This window comes from Crotalus tigris, unplaced genomic scaffold (genome assembly GCF_016545835.1).
Source record: "Crotalus tigris isolate CLP2741 ecotype Arizona unplaced genomic scaffold, ASM1654583v1 scf7180000024359.8030256, whole genome shotgun sequence".
Classification (NCBI taxonomy): Eukaryota; Metazoa; Chordata; class Lepidosauria; order Squamata; family Viperidae; genus Crotalus; species Crotalus tigris.
In genome coordinates this window covers 6988004-7008322 of record NW_024100528.1, presented here as the reverse complement: position 1 = coordinate 7008322, position 20319 = coordinate 6988004, and the positions used below count along the sequence as shown (strand labels likewise).

Below are 20319 nucleotides of genomic sequence, written 5' to 3'. Positions count from 1 at the left end.
TAGAGATAGAATTTTAAATGCTAAACTCTCTTTCTGATATCTCTAGTTCAAAAAAGTTGAAAACTTTTCAACTCATAGCAGAAGGAAAGTTCTACAAGTGTAAACAATAATAAACTAATTGAAATAAAAGTATGATTCACTATTTTCCACTGCCTGTTCCATCCATCTGATCCTAACATTTTTCAGAAATCACAATGAAAGTTTTGGAAATTATATATTTTATGCATTATTACATTATTAGGATGACAAGCAAATAGACATCATCTCACTTCTGCAATTCTGGCACTTATATTTTCAAAAAGAATATACATTATTTGCATTTTATTTGTGAAATTAATAACAATCTAATGGAAATGAACACCCTCTTTTCCAAAACAATATAACTCCATAGGATGCAGAAGATGCCATGTTGCTAATATTGGTATCCCAAGTTACAGTAGAGAAATTACTGATGAGGTACAAGAAAATCAGGGGAAGCCAAATACTGGATATTGGCTTGTTTTCTATATTCTACAAAAGCAACTTTTCCTGCACTGGAAGAGCAGGGTTCAATTGACTATGCAGACAATGTAGCAGAACTTAAAGTTTTGTCTTTTGTTTGATTTTTGAAAACCTGTTGGACAATTTTTCTCTTACATAAAGCATTGGTATAACAATAATAATAAAAATAGTTGGAAAAAGAATTATAGAAAAGAGTGGTTTATTACTCTACAGAACTTATATTGTTTTACTGGCATATTGGTCTTGTCTGGATCTTGAAATTTTAGCATTAAAGAGTTGGAAGGGAATAATGGATCATACACATTTAGAACTAGAGCTGGAATCTCCATCTCCATCCCTACCATAGTCCATGTAAAAATTAAAGTATTCATATCATATGCCTCTCCAACTTCTGTGTGAATGCATTCAGTAAATGAAAGTTGATCATCTCTCTGGAAGATTTCACTTTCAAACTTCTCTTGAACTGAAATAAGGAAGAATTTTAAAAATTTCCAGGCATAATAATTACAGTATAACTCATCAATTTAAACAGGATAAAATTTAAAGCTTTCCTGATAAAGCTTATGATACTTTAGCTAGACACATTTCTGTCAGGTCTTATGAAGTGCAACCTTTCTCATATTAGAAATTTATCACCAGACCATTTGGACAACATGATCTCAGAAAGCAATTCTTTCTTGTCAACACCATTTGCAAGGTCTGTCAGTCACATGCTATATTTTTCTTTCTCTTTTTGATTATTTTAATATAATTAGTTGAAAATATCATGTGAGCTTTAGGTTCTTAAGTATCCTTCTTAGATCAGGCATGTCAAACTGCCGGCCTGTGGGCTGGAGGCGTCATGCCAAAACCGTACCCACTCCATTGCTGTCATTGGGGAAAAAGTCCCAATACATTGTGCAACGTCACGTGATATCGCGAGTTTGACATGCCTGTCCTTAGATCTTCAGAGCCTGTGAAAAATAGTTTGAGGTATTTTTGATACTTGATCCACTTCTATGGGTATAATTCATTTTAGGATATTGCCACAGCAGGTCTAATATTAATATAAAAAACCCAAGAAAAAAGGAGACAGTTGGAGATTAATGTCATTTAGTAATAGTATATTCCTTAACTTGTAGATAGGTTGTTCTCAGGATTCAGTGGCAAAGGTCTAGTTCAAAGAAGTGGTCACAACTAAAACTGAAGATCCTGGTAAAGGGTTTGAAATATACAATATAAATTCTTAACAAGCTCAAATAAGAATTTTGGGCCATGCACTTTGCTTTTTGGTTTTATTGCTATTTCAGTAATAAAAATGAGAACTCAGGGAGAAATGCACATGGTTGCTTAGATAAGCTTCCATTATGAAATCCTTCCAGACAAATAAGATTTCCTTTGCTATGGTGTGTTAATAAAAAAAGAATAAAATAAAATCACATGAGATGTCTTGGGTGCTGTATCATGGATCAAATCCTATTAAACACTGAAGTCTTCATGACAGTTTATGATAAGAAAGTTTTTCGCATTCACACCATCATCACTCTATATAGAAAATCAAATGCAAAATACAGATAGTCCTCGACTTACAACAGTTCATTTAATGACGGTTGCTGAAATTGGGCATGTCCAAGTCTCTGGAGCTCGGATCCATGGCCGCAGGGCGATTTTGTGGCACTCCAACAGCCCAATCCAGGCTCTGGAACCTTGGAAAAGGCCTCTACCACCCAGATCAGCTGTGGAGGGTTGCAAAATCGCTCTACAGGCATAGATCTGGGTGGCAGAGGCTTTTTCCAGGCCTCCGGAGCCCAGATTGGGCCACTGGGGTGCCGCAAAATCACCCCATAGCCATGGATCCGAGCTCCAGAGGCTTGGAAAAGGCCTCTGCCACCCGGATCTGCCATGGAGAGAGCGTGAAATCACTCTGCAGGCATAGATCCAGGAGGCAGAGGCCTTTTCCAAGCCTCTGGAGCTTGGATCCATGGCCATGGAGTGATTTTACAGTGCACCAGCAGCCCAATCCGAGTTCCAGAGGCTTGGAAAAGGCCTCTGCTGCCTGGATTGGCCATGGGGGGGACTGCGAAATCGCTCTGCAGGCATAGATCTGGATGGCAGAGGCCTTTTCCAGGCCTACAAAGCACGGATTGGGCCACTGGGGCACCGCAAAAATCACCCTGCGGCCCTGGATTCGAACTCCAGAGGCTTGGAAAAGGCCTCTGCCGTCTGGATCGGGCTGCTGGTAAAGTGGGAAAGAAATAGAATAACATAGAATAAAGAAGAATAAAGTAGAATAATAATAATAATAATGAAAAATCACTAAAAGCAAAAATCATGTGTCTGCATAATTTCTGAAAGAAAGCTGTGTTAGCCAAAAGCTGTATTAACAATACGTGAATGACCTAATGCATATTTAGAAACATTGTATAAAAGTAAAAACTGCCTTCATTGTATTCCCATGAGAAATGGACCTAGCGTGTGAGAAACTATCTGAATGTTACATAAAGTAGATTCCATATACACTGTAAGATTCCATCTATGCTTCCTTTGTTCCTGAGAAAAAGAAACCTATAAAGCTTTAGTTTAGACCCTCCCCCTTGTTCAGAAATTTGCTGATTGTAAATCACTTCTGAACCTTTGCGCAAAAATAAAAACCTCTTTTTCACCCTTGGAATTCGTAAAAGTCTTTTATTTTTTTAAGGCTTTTATTTTTTCACAAGACTGGGGCGCTGCCAAATCGCTCTACAGGCATACCTGGACTCGCGCTGGCAGCTGCCTCCACCATCCAGCCTGGATCTGCCCAGTTCTTGCAGCTGATCCCTGACTCCCAGTGCAGAGAGAAAGAGAGAGAAAGTGCAGGCACATGTGGAGAGGCGGAAGGGAGAAGCTTGGCCCCGCCTCCCTCTGGGGCGATGGCGCACGTGCCCACAGGGATGGCTCTGCCTGCCGCCTATGGCACGTGTGCCATAGGTTCACCATCACAGTCCTAACCTAACTAATTCAGAAGTATAGAGTACACAATATAGCAGGAAATTCCTTTTCTTTCCCAAATATCTACTTTAAAACATTCAAAAGGATAAAGGATCAGAGGAGCATCCCATAGCACTTCTCCCTAAAAATTGATATACAACCACAAAACTTTCCTCTATTAAAACTTTTAGACCATTAAAATAAGGAAAAAGTATACCTATTCTATCTCCTATCACCAGTTTACTTTCAAAGAATTTAATTACACAAAGGGTTTGCTGAATAAGGATTTTAAATATCCGGGACAAAGCACATTTTCTTTCTTAAATTTTATTCCAGTTACAATATTTGTACAGTACATAGACTTCAATTCAGAATTCAGTACATAGACTTCAATGGTGAGATAAAATACTTTTGATTATTTGACAATCCAATCCGCAGTAGGCAAGAAATACTTTTTATTCTCCATTTTGAAAATGAAATATATTTGAGACAACTACTAAGTATATATATTTAACCACATTTAAATAATTATGATAGCCAAAGAGTTACCTGCTACTTAGTCAAGTTTGTATGCAGGATGTTACCTGAGCTGGTGGATGCTGGAGATTTGCTTCGTCGGGATGGACCTGGACTCTTAGTGGTGCTCCGACGTGGTGTTGAAGCTATTTTGGTATAGGAAGTAGATTTCACTACACGACATTCTGAAAGTCAGACAAATAGCATTCCATTAGTACGCTGAACAGCATTCTTATTTCTGCCTCAATATGACTTATAGCAATGGTTCTCAACCTTCCTAATGCCGCGACCCTTTAATACAGTTCCTCATGTTGTGGTGACCCCCAACCATAAAATTATTTTCGTTGCTACTTCATAACTGTAATTTTGCTACTGTTATGAATCGTAATGTAAATATCTGATATGCAGGGTGTATTTTCATTGTTACGAATTGAACATAATTAAAGCATAGTGATTAATCACAAAAACAATATAGCAATGCTCGCTGAAGAAGCTTACTCTTCCTTGCTCAAAAATGTTGGGAGGGAGGGAAGGGGAAGGAAGGAAGACTGAAGGGGAAAGGAAGGAGATGGAGAAGGAAGGAGATTGAGGGGAAAGGAAGGAAGGATGAGGATGGGGGGCTCCAGGTTGACGGGTGTGAGAGGCCAGCCGGCGGCTCCGAGGCGTGCGGATCCTACACGCAGCTTCCGAGGCCCCGGATATACCGCCTCTTGGCTCTGCACCAGGCTCTCCACCAGAGCCTCCCCCCCTCCCTGGGCAATTGTGCGGAGCTGCTTGTGCGTCCTTGGCAGCACCTCCCCCCTTCAATCTCCTTCCTTCTCCATCCCCTTCCTTTCCCCTTCAATCTTCCTTCCTTCCTTCCATCTCCAACTCTATCCCTTCCCCTTCAATCTCCCTCTCCTTCCTTCCTTCCTTCCTTCCTTCCTTCCTTCCTTCCTTCCTTCCTTCCTTCCCCCTTCAATCTCCTTCCTTCTCCATCTCCTTCCTTTCCCCTTCAATCTTCCTTCCTTCTTTCCTTCCTTCCATCTCCATCTCCATCCCTTGGGTGTGAGAGGGCGGCCGAGGCTCCCGTCCTCATTCCGGCACCTCTTACCCTCTCCCAGCCGCCCCCCGGGATCTGCACGCCACTCCAGCCTCCTGAGCACCATCGCAGCGGTGGGGTGGGGCCCCTTTCCACGCCACGCAGCCCATCACACACAAGAGGGGCGTGGCCGGAGTGCCAGCTGCCGCTCGGAAGGCACTGCTTCTCCCCTCCCAGCCTGGCCGGCTGGCCTTCAACACACATGTGAGCATCGCCGCTGCCTCGCCCTCTTCCCCGCCCCCTGGCTGTTTCCGATGCCTGGAGCCCAGCGAGCTGGGAAGAAGCCGCTCCTGCCCGGCAGCCCATGGCTGCACCGGGCGCCAGAGGGCCGAGGTGGCCTCCAATGGTGAGGGAGGCTGGCCGGGCAATGCAGGGGAGGCTCCCACATGGCGCAGATGATGGCCGGACAATCAGGAGGCGTGGAGACCGGCTCGGCATTGCAGCTTAGCTGAGCCGGCAGCGGCGGCAGCAGCGGAGCAGCCCAGAGGCAGCGCCAGCAGTGGCCCAGACCCGGCTTGGACCGGCCACTGAGCCAGCCCAGGGTGGCGTCAGGGGCGTGCGCAATGGCGCTGCGGCAGCAGGAGCAGGCACTGTCGGAAGAGAAGAGTACCCTGGAGGCAGAAGAGCCGGAGGAGGGCGGCAGTGGCGGCCGGATAGAGGAGTGGTGTCTCGGTTTCTAAGACCATCGGAAATATGTGTTTTCCGATGGTCTTAGGCGACCCCTGTGAAAGTGTCGTTCAACCCCCAAAAGGGTCGTGACCCACAGGTTGAGAACCGCTGACTTATAGAAAAAAAGATCTTGAAATTATTCCTTGCTGTCCTTTATAAAAGAATGGAAATCAAAGCCCATAACTTTCCTGGCTTCTGTTGTTCAATCCAGATGACATTGCTGGCATAATTATCAAAATTCAAACTTTCTTTAAAGGATCCTAGAAGGTTCAACTTAAAAATGAAGCAACTCTGCTGCAGATGAATGCACACAGGCACATAAATGTGTCTTCTAGTCCTCCACTTCATCATTCAGTTTTGCAGTCATGTGTGAAGTATAGCCAAGTATATCTGAAAGGATGTCTCTGAAATTTATTTCCATATCAAGAAGGACATATAAGTAATGCAAGCCCCTGGCATATCCATCAAACAATATTTTAAGAAAAATACAATATGTTTATTTATCCTACATAATTTGATGAATGGCCGCTCACAATAAAACTCACAATGTGTATCTCAGGCAGGACTAGACTGTTTTAGATTTTCATAACAGATGATGAAAATCAATGAGGAAATAAAATTGCCCTCCCACTTGGGAACAACTCTGTGTCTATAAAAGTGCAGAAAGCCACATCTGCAAAATGGATCTTTGACAAACTTAAAGAAATCAAGTTCACATGAAAGCTGATAGAAGGTAGTGATAAAATATTTGTCCAATAGAGGACCAATTTGGGGAAATGGATCCAAATGAGTCAGTTGAAAAAATTATAAAATATGAAGTTTACTTTTTGGCAGGTATACAGAGTGTGGTCCTTACAAGATCTCTGGTTCAGGTGGTTCAGATTCCATTTTGAACCCTTGACATCTACACCAGGTAAGGGCTGTGACAGTTTGTTTGTTTGTTTGTTTATTTAGCATATGATGAGAATGTGGCAGAAGAGAAGTAAACTTATATACACATTCCATGTAATTATAATTAAAGCTTCTATGGGGCTATGATGTCCATTCGGCTATCAGGGCAATCACCTCTGGCGTTGCTTCATGCAGATACTCTAAGAAACCAGAAAATGCACATCATTGGCAATCTTGCACGATATGTTTAATAGAGGGTTGTGACAGTGATTCATCCTTAATACCTTGCCTTAGATGACTGGGCCAGATGGTTAGGTAAGCTCTGCTGATAATACCTAATTGGGTGTATTGTTTTGATTTGGAGCATCAAGGTTTAAATAGTTAAGTATCAAGGTAAATTCGTATGCCATCCAGAGACATAGTTGTGGGTGGTCATATAAATCATTTAAATAAATAAAATGAGTAAATGGACAAATAATTAGACAATTAAAGTGACCTTAATTGTTAACTGTGGAGGGTATTATCATCTTTCCTTTACTAGTGTCAAATCAGTTTCTGGTCCAAATGCAATTGATTACCATCCATTCCTTCAACAGGAAAAAATTCATTCAGATAGTCTACCCTTATGGACTCAATTAGTTTCCAGTGGGTGCTTGTATATTTCCTCAATAATCTAGTTGGTGACGGGACTGGTTTATCATTGACAAGAAGTGGCACTTAAGGCTATTGATGAAATTGCTTTTCAGCAGTATCTCTTTGCCAGCTGATCGTAACTATCTATTTTATTTTGGGATTTCTCTTCTGGAAGGCATTTGAGGTATGACACCACCAAATTTTTGTCATTTTAGGTATTTTATTTTTGAATTGTTACAGGTTTTGTGTTTTGCTTTTTATGGCAAGCCTTTATGAAAGAGTGCAGACTTGACCATGGGAATGGGCAAAGAATGAGCAAACAGTTAAGGAGGGTTTTGAGAATATTTAGTCTGAGAAAGAGGAAGGTATAACAAAGAAACTCAAAATAATCCTTTCTTTATTTTGTTTGTTATAAGATGAAACAGAGAGAAACTCTGACATGTTATCAAGATTTTGTTGTTCTTAGAATCTCTGCTATGTCTATTTCATAACCTTCTATATCTCAAAGAGTTGACTTCAGTCTCAAAAGCCCCTCTCTCACTGGAGAGGCATCAGGCTTAGGGTTTCCAGAGAACTGAACAGGCAAAGGAGAACATGAACAATTGAAAAGGAGGCCACACTAACTATTTAACTTTCTTGGCATTGGTGACAAAAAACACAATGAAAAACAGTGAAACAAAGTATTTATGCCTATCTGTATATTAAATTACTTTCTCCAGCATCAAAAAGACTTATTTTTCAAATGCAGAAATGTGTTAGAGATTAGGAGGCAAATGTCTTCAGTTTGTAGCTTGTTAAGGTGATGATGATGATGATGATGATGATGATGATAAAGTTGGAAAGGACATTGGACGTCATCTAGTCCAACCCCATGCTCAGGCAGGAAACCCTATACCATTTCAAACAAACGGTTGTCCAGTCTCTTCTTAAAAACTACCAGTGTTGGAGAATTGTTAATTTCAGGCAATAGCACATGCAAGTTTGAGGGTACGAATTAAAGTCACAGAGCACAGATGGTTAACTTGTGGGTAGCATTTATTAGGAAAGGGCTGTGCTGCAGAGGAAAGCTGCTGAGGAAGAGATTTCTTATAGATATAGCTAGTCCTTGAGTTACGATGGTCATTTTATGTACTCCCCTCCCAGGCATTGTAAATTGTTGCACTATTACCCCCTCCCCCCTGCATGGCCACATGTTGGGCAGGTCAGCTTTATGACCCTTTGGGGTGCTCTGCACTTACATGATCATTATTCCTGATGTTCTTCATTGGTTTCTGGCATTTTTGCTAGTTTCTGTCAAAAAATATTCATTCAAATGAATGGGTCCACTTAATAATCACAGCATTTGCTTAATGATCACCACAAAAAAATCCAAAATACTACTTCCAGTCACAGGGGTGTTTCTAATTACAACCATAATAACTTACAACCAGATTTCGGTTAAATTATGGTCATAGGTTGAAGACTATCTGTACTCAAAAAGCCAGATGATATTTGATGTTAGGATTATGCTAGACAGAAGACTTGAGAACAAAACAAAGGACAAAACAAAACAAAATGTCTGCCTTTTGCCAGACATTGGTAACTTCAATTGGACCTCGAACATCATGACTCATCTTTGAAGTGCCCTGCTATCTTCAGAACAAGTTACCAAGGCATTATTATAACATCAACAACAGTCGGATACGCAACTGACAAACATGTGCAACTATCACCTTGATTTTTTGTTTGGTATAATTGGAAGTGGAGAGGAACTTTGATAATTTTTCCAGATTCTGTTATTCTATATCTCAATAATAAAAAGCATTGCTGGAATTCCTGATGTGCCTGTTTCCTGTCCTGGCCTAGAAACAGCTGAGTCTGTTTAGATCAATGTTTCTCAACCTTGACAACTTAAAGATGTGTGGACTTCAACTCCCAAAAATCCTCTAGCCAGCATGAAGTTGAAAGGAGTTAAAGCGCACACATCTTAAAGTTGTCAAAACTGAGAAATGAGAATTGTGTATTTCCTTTTGCAGAATCCACAAAGGCAGAATGAAATAAAGAAATGCCTAATAATGTTACAGTATCAGTTAAGCCTCCAAAAGCAATTTAAAAGACTAAGTTAAAAGGTATGCTTTCCAAGTCTTTCCTAAAAGCAGAGACTGGGAGTCAATCTTAATTTACAGACAATACATCCAGAAATCAAGATTTATGTAGAAGAAGCTCAACCAGCTAACAAGAAGGCATGGTGATTAGATGAAACACCTAAGGGAAAAACTTTAAGAAAACACCAATAATTTTATTGCCTTTTGTAATTTTCTAAGCATCACAAAAGGCAGCCTGGTTTCTGAAGTTCTTGAACGATATATTTCAGCTTTTGTATAATAGCTGGCTCACTGGCCATACTCAACGTGTGGTCCTCAATGGAACTGCATCTACATGGAGGGAAGTGTGTAGTGGGGTGCTCCAGGGCTCTGTTCTGGGCCCAGTGCTCTTCAACATCTTCATTGATGATCTGGATGAGGGGATAGATGGAGAACTCATCAAATTTGCAGACAAAACCAAGCTGGCAGGAATAGCCAACACTCCAGAAGACAGGCTTGGGATACAGGAGGATCTGGACAGACTTGAACACTGGGCGCTATCTAACAAAATGAAATTTCAATGGTGAAAAAAGTAAGGTTCTACAATTAGGCAAGAAAAACCAAATGTACAGGTATAGTATAGGGGGTACCTTGCTCAATAGTAGTAACTGTGAGAGGGATCTTGGAGTCCTAGTGGACAATCATTTAAATATGAGCCAGCAGTGTGCTGCAGCTGCCAAAAAGCCAACACAGTGCTAGGTTGCATTAAGAGGGATAGAATCAAGATCACGTGAAGTATTAATACCAGTTTACAATGCCTTGTTAAGGCCACACTTGGAATACTGCATCCAGTTTTGGTCACCACCATGTAAAAAAGATGTTGAGACTCTAGAAAGAGTACAGAGAAGAGCAACAAGTATGATTAGGGGACTGGAGGCTAAAACATATAAGGAACAGTTGCTGGAATTGGGTATGTCTAGTTTAACGAAGAGAAGGACAAGGGGGGACATGATAGCAGTATTCCGATATCTCAGGGGCTGCCACAAAGAAGAGGGAGTCAAGCTATTTTCCAAAGCACCTGAAGGCAGGACAAGAAGCAACGGGTAGAAACTAACCAAAGAGAGGAGCAACCTAGAACTAAGGAGAAACTTCCTGACAGTTAGAACAATTAACCAGTGGAACAACCTGCCTCCAGAACCGGTGAATGCTCCAACACTGGAAGTTTTTAAGAAGAAACTGGACAGCCATTTGTCCAAAATGTTATAGGGTTTACTGCCTGAGCAGGGGGTTGGACTAAATGACCTCCAAGGTGCCTTCCAACTTTATCATCATCATCATCATCATCATCATTATTATATATTTCAACTTTTGTATAATTTTGTGACCCAATATTTCTTTGTTTAACATAAAATTGCCTAAGCTAGATATGTATAACATGTTTTATAGGCTATAAGGAATGTTCTTTTTTTAACACATTTTACTGTTTTTTTTTTAAATTCTTAAGATAAAGTACTCAGGACCCACTGTGTTGGTTGGGTGGTCAAACATTAAAAAGTAAAAACATATATAAACAACACAACTCAATAGATTTCACTATCCCCTCTCTATTCCCCTCAATTAACATGATACATTTAAATATTCCATTTCTATTTTAAGTTTCTATTACTATTGAACCTGTATTATTACTTTATCAGTTCACAATTACAATAATTTAAATTTAAAACAAGAAATTATCAATTCTAATTCTTAATCTCTCACATCCCACATTTTATCACCAATCTCATTTATTTCTTCTTCCACTACGCAATAGATATCCTAATAGCAATAAAATATTGATCAGCCCTATATATATGTAATCCCAAAGTCAATCCATCTCTTTAAAATAACAAGATAATATTAAACCTTAATTCATTCAAATCCATCAAACAAAATTCAAATTTTCTCCAATTACTTATCATGACTTATCATGTCTTTGTTGTCATACAAAAAATCCATCCTAGTAATTTAAAACACTCCATAAATTATTGAAAGCATCCCAATCTAAACAGTCATCGTTTTTTCAATTCCAATACATAATGATTTTCATATATTTCCCAAACGCTACATAAGTACAATCTAATACATTCTTAATCTATTTAAAATATCTATTCTAATAATCACGCTCCTGTATCTATATATATTTACTTGCTTCTAATTCTAAATCTTAATCCTTAAAACAGTCCATAAATCCAGTATTGCCTTTTAATCCATTACATAGTTTTATATTTCTCTTTTAAGTCTAATTCTGACTTTTTTCCTTTGCCAGACATGTTTCCATGAACATGCTTTCCTTTCAATCAATGAGTCTATTTTTATTGCTTGGAATGGCCTTTGAAGAAATAGGAGTCCCATCCTCTGCATCAAGCATCTGTTTTTCTCCTCCTTAAAATATCATTGCTTTGTAGTTTCAAATTTCAATCTTTGCTTCTTCTGTTCCTCAAAGTTACACATGAGAGTTTTGTAGGGTAAAATAAGTTCCTCTTTTATCTCAGTTAATTCCTCTTCTAATATAATTTGGTTTGTAAAATAGTCAGGTGTAGTCTGGGCATCCATTTGAATGTTTGAAGTAAAATTTCTGGATCTTAGTTCTGAAGTAGATTCTTTCAATATGGAACAAATTTCTGTAGTGGCCTCATGTATCTTTTCCAGTATAAGCTTATAGTTTAATTGTGAATGCAATTTCTCCATTTTGAGAAATGGAGAAATTGAAAAAGTCTCTTTTTTGTTTTGTTTGTGGAGGCTGTATTTGGTAAGAGTTAGTCAATATCCACCTCCACAATTCCCACAGCTCAGCTTATCTTTTCCCAAAAATAATTTGAAGGTCAGATCTGGTCTAACTTCAGAAAGTAACCAAAAGATGCAATATTAAAGTTTCGCCACTAGATGTCCTCAGTAAGTTAAGAGTCTTTTCCAGACAGCATTGCCTTGTTTCTATCTTTAAAGGTATAGTGTGAAAGAAGAAATAATCTTCCAACACCAGGTGATAGTACAGTTCTTAGCAGAACAAAAAGGAGAGAGTTTTCTCTATCCCCAAAAATATGAAAGTAAAATTTAATCTTGTACAACGTCTTCTTTCCCAAAAACATAAAAGCTGCTTTCTCTAGCCAGGAAAATAATTCCAACAAGGCTCTTACAGGCAAAAAAACAAAGTCAAGTAGAGAGAGTAACAAGGAAAAATATCACCCAGATTCACCACGGGGGCTTTTACAGCTTAGATGTTCTTGACTTGCAGTTTGAAGCAGCAGGGTGATCGGCCTGGCCGATCTTCTTCTCCGTCGGCCCTCAGAGATCGCCCCGACAGCTGGAGGAGCTGCCGCTCCTCCGCAGCCGAGCCGAAGCCTCTTCAATGGAAGTCGCACCATCCAGGGCGACTTTCGACCCATATAAGAGTCGACCGGTGGAGAGAAAGCAAGTCGATGAGGAGACGAGTCTCCCCGTGCGACTAGAGATGCCGCAAACCGGAACCGGAAGCCAGGAATGTTCTTAATTAGTTTTTAATTATACATTCAGTGACATATAGCAGAATGAAGAACTTGAAAAAACAACTAAAACTTGGATCTGAAGAAAGACCTGAAGAGGGGCAACTCTTGGGATATTTAAAATGGCCAGAATGTCCTCTATGGCTTCCTTCTGCACAGTTTTTTTTAAATAATAATAATAATAACAACAATATATATTCATTTGAGGCCCATTCCTGAAAATTTCTTCGCATCACATTTTGTGCCAACACAATTTTTCTCCATTGGGTAAAAATTCAAATGATGTACATAATCTTTGAAATATCTATATTGATATCACAATATACAAAAGAGTATATTAAAATTCAGCACATTAAAATTAAAATACATAAATATACTATTTCCCATGCAAAGTATAGGATACCTGCCAATAGTCATTCTTTCACTGTTTGCTAATCTAATATAAACAAAGTTTATACTCACAAGCCCAATGTGGACTATTTTTTTGGTTATTAAACCTAAACTTACTTGTCTTTTTCTCTCTTTCTTTTTTATTGCCTAAGGAAGAACACCAAGGCACTCTAAAATTGGAGAGTTTGCATAGTATTCTGCCACTTTTTAGCAGGTCCTGGTAAATAACATTGCCCTAATTTTACTTTATTCAAGCTAAAACATGAAATGTTCCTTTTCTTATTTTTCTTGGCAGCAAATTCAGATATGAAATCATTAATGACATTCTCCTTCCAAGACTCCATTCTACAGAGTGAATAGATAATGATAGTCTTGATTGCAGCACTGGGAAAAGTAATTTATTTTTAATCAATTACAATTTGGAGAAAGTTCTTTGTCCTTCACAATTTGAAATGGAAACATATAAAGATGAAATGCTATGACAATATTTACAAAAGTTTCAACCAATTTCCAATACTATATTTTAATATTATGGATAGTTTAGAAGCATTCTTCCATTTGCTTATTATATAAGAGAAATGTAAAGTATTTTAGTTTTAAGGGAAGAGAAGTTTGGGCATTTTAAAAAATCATCAGTATCCATCTCCAACGAATCCAAATTCTGGATGGTCTGGTCCAGTCTGACAAAAAAACCACATGGGAATAAAAGAGTGTTTTTTTAGCTCAGTTGTAAGTCCTTTGTATAATATTATATGTTTCCACCTTGAAAGTATAGGATTGGTACAAATTTTTCAACTTTAATGTAACAGGAAATTTAGCTGGTAGAAATTTAATTCATTTCCCAGACCCTTTAATAAGATTGGAAACTAACTTAATAAGCTATATATTAGTTTCCTATTCAGGTCAAACAAGAACACCAAAGCTCAATAAATGAAGTGGGTGGGTGGTTAGAGGAACCCAAAATACTGAAATAATTTTTGATACTTTTATTCTAATTTGTTAGCCAATAACCCTGTTCAAAAAAATAATAATCTGATCATTTCAAATAATGAATCATACTTGCATGGAGGCTTCTGTCCCCACAGACTCTGGCAATTGCCCCCATACCCATCCCCTTTCAACTAAGTTCTCTGAGGAAATTCCAACTATATGGGGCAGTCTAGGACAGACATGTTAAACACAAGGCCTGGGGGCCGGTTGCGGCCTGCAAAGTGGTTTCATGTGGCCTGTGAAGCCATCCTGGAAACAGTGAGGGAACAGCCCCTGCTGCCTTGGCCCTGGCCCAGGCTGGCTGGGAGCCAATGTACAATTTTGTGGTGGCCATCTATGCTGAAATGTATTCAGTCTTAGCTCCACAAGGCCGTCTAGAAACAGCAAGGGATCGGTCCCTGCTGTGTCAACCCTGCCCCCTGGGTGCATGCTGGGGGCGTGTCATCCTTTGTGAGGACTGAAGAAATGGACCATACCTTGGTGCTTGCCCTGGTCCCACCCCCTTCTGCCAGAGACCCTCAGATCTGTCCCACTCCTGCCCAGGCCCTCACAGGCACCTTTGACGCGAACGATGTAGAGCTGGCCATGCCAACCCAGTATGCCACACCCACTCCATCCACACCCACCCTGCCCACACCCACCCGGCCCCCTGAGGGCAACCACAATGCTGATGCAGCCCTCAATGAAATTGAGTTTGATACCCCTGGTCTAGGACAAAGGAGATATTAAACATAAGAGTATTTTCAAATCAGAGCAATAAGCTATCAAATAGAAAGCTCAACTATATTGTCCCATTCTGTGAAGAATTCTGAATACACTGAATGTTATTTTAGAAGTGCTACAGAGAATTTAATTTAGCCAATATTGTTGTCACAGAAGAATATTTAAAGTTGAAGAGAAAGTTTTATATATTCTGTTTTCTTATTTTAACATAATTAAGATTTCTGATTCGGGTGGGAAATAATTTTTCTTCCTATCAAAAACCTCAAGCTCATGTTATTAGTTCCAGGAGGTGGCATTAAAAATTCTATGAATTTCTTTTATTTGTAAGGGTAGATTGTGGGATTTCTACCCATTTCACAAGGTGAGGTTAAGCATTCCTGAAAGAGGAAAGTGGTAGTAAAAACACTATAAAGCAAATTAAGAGCATGGGCAGGCTATATAAAACTCAGATGATTTTGGGGAGAGGATAGGAAAGACCTCTATTCTTCCACTATACTTGTGGTAGAAAGTATAGAAGAGGTCCTTGATAGAGAGAAGGAAGAATTATTATCAATGCAGGAAGCAGATCAACATAACTTAAGCTCATATAAAGAGATATTTAAGAAAATGTCTCAAACACCATCCTAAGTCTAAAGAAAATAAGAGAGAGATGAGGGGAAGTATATTCCGCCTCATAATATTCTAATAAAAGTAATGTGGCATCTCTTTTGTGATATGGTCTATCTTGTAGGGATGACACTGGCTTATTCCCTGCCATTATTTCCAACATTTTGATGGCCTTATGTAAAATAGTAATATATACAGATACAGAGAGAATGTGCATACATATATGCAGTATACATATATTTGTCCCTGTATTGTTTCTCCTTGTTAGCACTGCTGTAGGTACAATTTTTTTAAAAAAAATCAAGAACTATTTATTTTTGTATTTATATATTTTATATTTATATAATAGAGATATAACTCTACTCAACACAGAGAAGTAAGAAGTAAAATGGTCACTGCCCTTTGAAATAAAAGTGAGCACCAAGGAAGTTAAAACTATAAAAAGTTTAATTAAAAACGCCATATATATGTGTTTGTGTGTGTGTGTGTGTGTGTGTGTATGTTTGTGTATGTGTGTGTGTTTTCTGAGGTTTTCACGGGTGTTTGTATGTAGATCTTTGGTTATTCGAGTTTTCTCCCGTGTATTAAGGACATATATATATACACATAATGTGAAATAAATAAAGGTGATTACCAGGATAAAATCATAAACAAAAATGTTTACTCTACAAACCCAAGCTTTCGTCGGTCACACTACTGACATCGTCAGGGTATAAAATGCTGGATCTGGGAGTCCGTTTTTATGTGGCTGGCTGCCTCTGCGCTCTGACCCTGTATATATTATATGTACACACATAAATCCTGCTATATATACCCCAATGAACTGTAGTGTGAACTTCAGCTTAAATTAATTTGAGAGCCTGCAGAAAAGGCTTCAGTGAGTTCTTTGTCACTAAGAACATTTATCAACTTATCAAGTCACGAAATTTGTTTCCTTGGAAAATGTATCTGGTTCCTTCTCTCTTGCTAGTGGAAAAGAGTCAGAGTTTCTTTCACCAGTCCCTTAGTATTGTTTTTATCTTTGCATATTTTACTTATAACTGTTTCTTTTCTTTTACTGTTATTAGTTGCCTTACTGGAAAGCCAGAGAATGAAGATCAAGATCTCATAAGATCAGGTTTAATTTGACTTGGTTGGACCAGCATGGAGACTTTCCATCATCACTTTGCCCGAATAGCCTTTCCTAATCAGAATTTGCACCTGAAAAATGGCAGGAAGAGGTTAGTTTCATTGAGAGGTGCTTTTGATGGTAGCACATCAAAAAGTCTATTGCCAATCAAAATAAATAGTACATAGGTTGGCTTGGACATCATGGCAAGTCATATTTAGCAATGCTTTGCAAATATAGTGATTGCTCAAGATAGTCAAACCTATCAAATTTTGGCTTAATTTGTAAAACAGTTAATACATTGACTTATTATACAGTAATTCTCATTCAGTAACTAACTCATTTAAGAGCCACTCACAATTGTGATGATTATGAAAAAATAACTACGGTATGGGTCTTGCATTTACGATCTTTGCAGATGTGCAAAACAAAGGAAAGCTGAAATAAGATCACAAGCAAGCATGCAGTGCAGGGGTGTCAAACTTCTGCCTCATGGGCCGGATGTGTCACGTGGAAGCCGCGCCCACCCCATTGCCGGCAATGGCAAAACCGGCAATATGTTGCGCAATGTCACGTGACATCGCGAGTTTGACATGTCTGATGTAGTGGAACCTAACAATCCAGTCCCCAAAAGGTTCTTCACCCATTTGAACTCTGATTCAGATGACTCTGAGGATATAGATAAACCCCCAAGTGGCCTCAATGACTTTCACAATGCTAATGATCAAATGAGTACAAAGAATATAAATTCCTCCTTCCCCACCAGTTATTTAGAACTGAGAAAGCTTCTAAGATGATAAGTGAAATGTTTTCAAAGGAAAAAAACACAAGAAAGTCTAGTTGCCTTTTAAGGAAAAAAAGCACCTTTGGGACTATCTGTAAGTCAATTTCACATACTTCTCTGCCATTACCAATGAATAATGTACAGGTAATTACTTGGTATTACTGATTTTCTAGATATCTAACCAACTTATCACTTTAATGGCCTGTTAAAATCTTGCCTTGCTTTGTCCTTCCAAACTTTCACTTTTCTCTTGATTTTTCTCTTGATTATTTTATGTTTAAAACCTCTTTGGCTGAACAAAAACTCAATTCTTTCTTAAATTGGACTTTTTTTACTAATTTGGTTTTGACTATAACTTTAGTATGTCCTTATGTCCCCATTTAATTAATCTTATTTATCCTGGAACCAGCTGTCAGTTGCTACCCGGCTCTTGTCTGGCTTTTACTTCTGTAAAGCTTGTTCAAATCTTTCTTACCAGAGGGAGATAAAGGACTATTTTAGAGGTGCATGCAGTCATATTTATGAAAACAACTACAAATAATAAATATTTCTTGCACAGCAGTTTAGGATTTATATAGGATAGACTACTGCAAAATATGCAACATTCTATGTTCTTATACTGCTGACTTTATAAGAAATATACATTTGCGTAAAATCACTGAAAAATATTACCTATTAAAAGATTAAATATTTAGTACAGGCAACAGATAGAGAAGACACGAAGATTAAAATAGGGTTCACCAGTAACATAAAAATAATGAGAACGGCAACATTAGAGAGGAAGACTTTATAATTCCCTAGAATGCGCACAAAGACACAATACTGAAATTTCCTCTGAACTGTTCTCTTCACAATTAGTATTATAACCATTTTTAAATAAACCATCTAATGTAAATAAATGGAATGAAATCTTGGTAGGGAAACTGAATGCAGATTTGATTTCCTCCGTCACCACCCTCCTTCTATGGAGAACAGGAGAACAAAAAAAACCACTTACAATATTTGTAAACATGGATCAGAACCTGTCACTGGGCATCTGCTAAGTTAAAACCTAAACCTAATCCTCAAGCATCTCCTGCTTTTTTCTGTGACAGGGATTAATTTTTGGAATTGCCTCAAGGATATTGAAAACTGATTTCTCACAGATGAAGACAGATTCTTGGTTCTAAAACATATGAGCTATAAAGATAAACCACTGAGAAGATCAAAAATGTTCTCTGTTATTGAAAAATCATTTAATTGTAAGCATTAGGATGCCATTTCTGCTACTGTTGGGATGTCATCTATAATAGAGCAATAATTTTTCAGTGTCTGAAGGGCAATAAGAAATAGATTGCTTAGGAATGCACAACTTGGTTTTCAGCTGCTATGAAATATGGCATACTTTCTCCACGTTTTAAGCATTTTTAAAAGAAGGGTTTCAATTAAAATATATAGCATTTTTATGTTTTTGGACACACTATCATTGTTTAGTGCCAACAGAAAAATTCTTAAAACTAATGCTACTTTTATGAATATTAAGTTATGGATAGGACTAACAAACTGGGTTGCAAAAACTCGGATAACCACTAGACACAGATAAGATAAGGTATTTCTGTTTTTTCTTTGGTACGACCTGTTGTTTATCTGGATTTGTAACACTTGTTGCAGGAATGATTCCAGACTTAACTATATTTAATTTTTCCCCCACTCAATTGTGTCAAATTCTCAGAGACTGGCTGGATAAATCCCTGTAATTTTCTTGGTAAGAATTCCAGAACTAACTTGCCATTGCTTCCTTCTTAGGAGTGAGAACAAGTGATTGGCCCAAGGGGTTACCCAGCTGGCTCAGTATCCAAAATGGACTAGAACTCGCCATCTCACGATTTGTAGCCTGATGCCTTAACCACTATACCACAGGTTGGCAACCTGCGGCTCCGGAGCTGCATGCAGCTCTTTGAGCCTTCCCCTGTGGCTCCCAGCCTCCTCTGCCATTTGCAGACAGAGACAGAGAGAGGCACTTGCGCTTCCCTGCCTCTGTCTCTGTCTCTGTCTCTGTCTCTCTCTCTCTCTCTCTCTCTCTGTGTGTGTGTGTGTGTGTAAAAGAGAATGGACTCACAGTGTTCCCTGACAAACTGAAAAGCTTTTTGGTCGGGGCTCCTCCCTTTGCTGCGTCTCTGCAGGAAGCAGGAAGGGCAGGAGAGAGCTAGCTAGCCCAGCTATGCTGACTCAGGAATTCTGGGAGTTGAAGTCCATGAGTCATAAAAGAGCCGAGGTTGCCTACCCTGAGCTTGTTGGAGAACAGCTTGAAGTAGCTTGCCAGGTGAGGAGAAGATCGGAGAGAGGGGGTGGGGAGAGAGAGAGAGAGAGAGAGAGAGAAAGAGAGAGAGACAGAGAGAGAGAGAGGGAGGGAGAGAGAGAGACCCTTTTGACATCTAAAATGAAGATAACACTGCATATATCCTTTTTTACCTTTATGATATATATGTAAAAAAGGATATATGCAGTGTTATCTTCATTTTAGATATCAAAAGGGTTTTGCGGCTCCCAGTGTTTTCTTTTCGGTGGGAAACGGGTCCAAGTGGCTCTTTGAGAGTTTTAGGTTGCCTACCCCTTCACTATACCACGCGAGATCTCTATATTTGAATTAGATGATTTTCAATCAACAGGACTTGATTAGTCTCACTGATTACAATGGATCCAACCAAGGTTCATAGGTTAAAAAAAACTGTTTACACAAATGTTGAAGAATTTCAGTCATTCATGTAGAAGTGTCTAGAAGATGAATCATGACAACTGGACTTATTTTCTTGTTGGTTTGAAATGTTTCATCCAAGCAACTTCTTCCGTGTGAACAAGTTAGTTAGGAGAATTTAAGTAGGTGGAGAGGTGTTGGAACGTACCACTCTTGGCATTCCTAG

At 38.9% G+C, this 20319-nt stretch overlaps 1 protein-coding gene across 3 annotated transcripts in view; it reads right to left on the bottom strand.

Annotated features, from left to right (window-relative positions):
- DCLK1 (doublecortin like kinase 1) overlaps positions 1-20319 on the bottom strand; it is a 184558-nt gene that overhangs the window by 69410 nt on the left and 94829 nt on the right. For all 3 annotated transcript variants that reach the window (XM_039327307.1, XM_039327305.1, XM_039327304.1), the window contains exon 5: positions 4032-4148. In XM_039327307.1, the coding sequence (XP_039183241.1) occupies positions 4032-4148 (117 nt within the window). The remainder of the gene's footprint in view (positions 1-4031; positions 4149-20319) is intronic.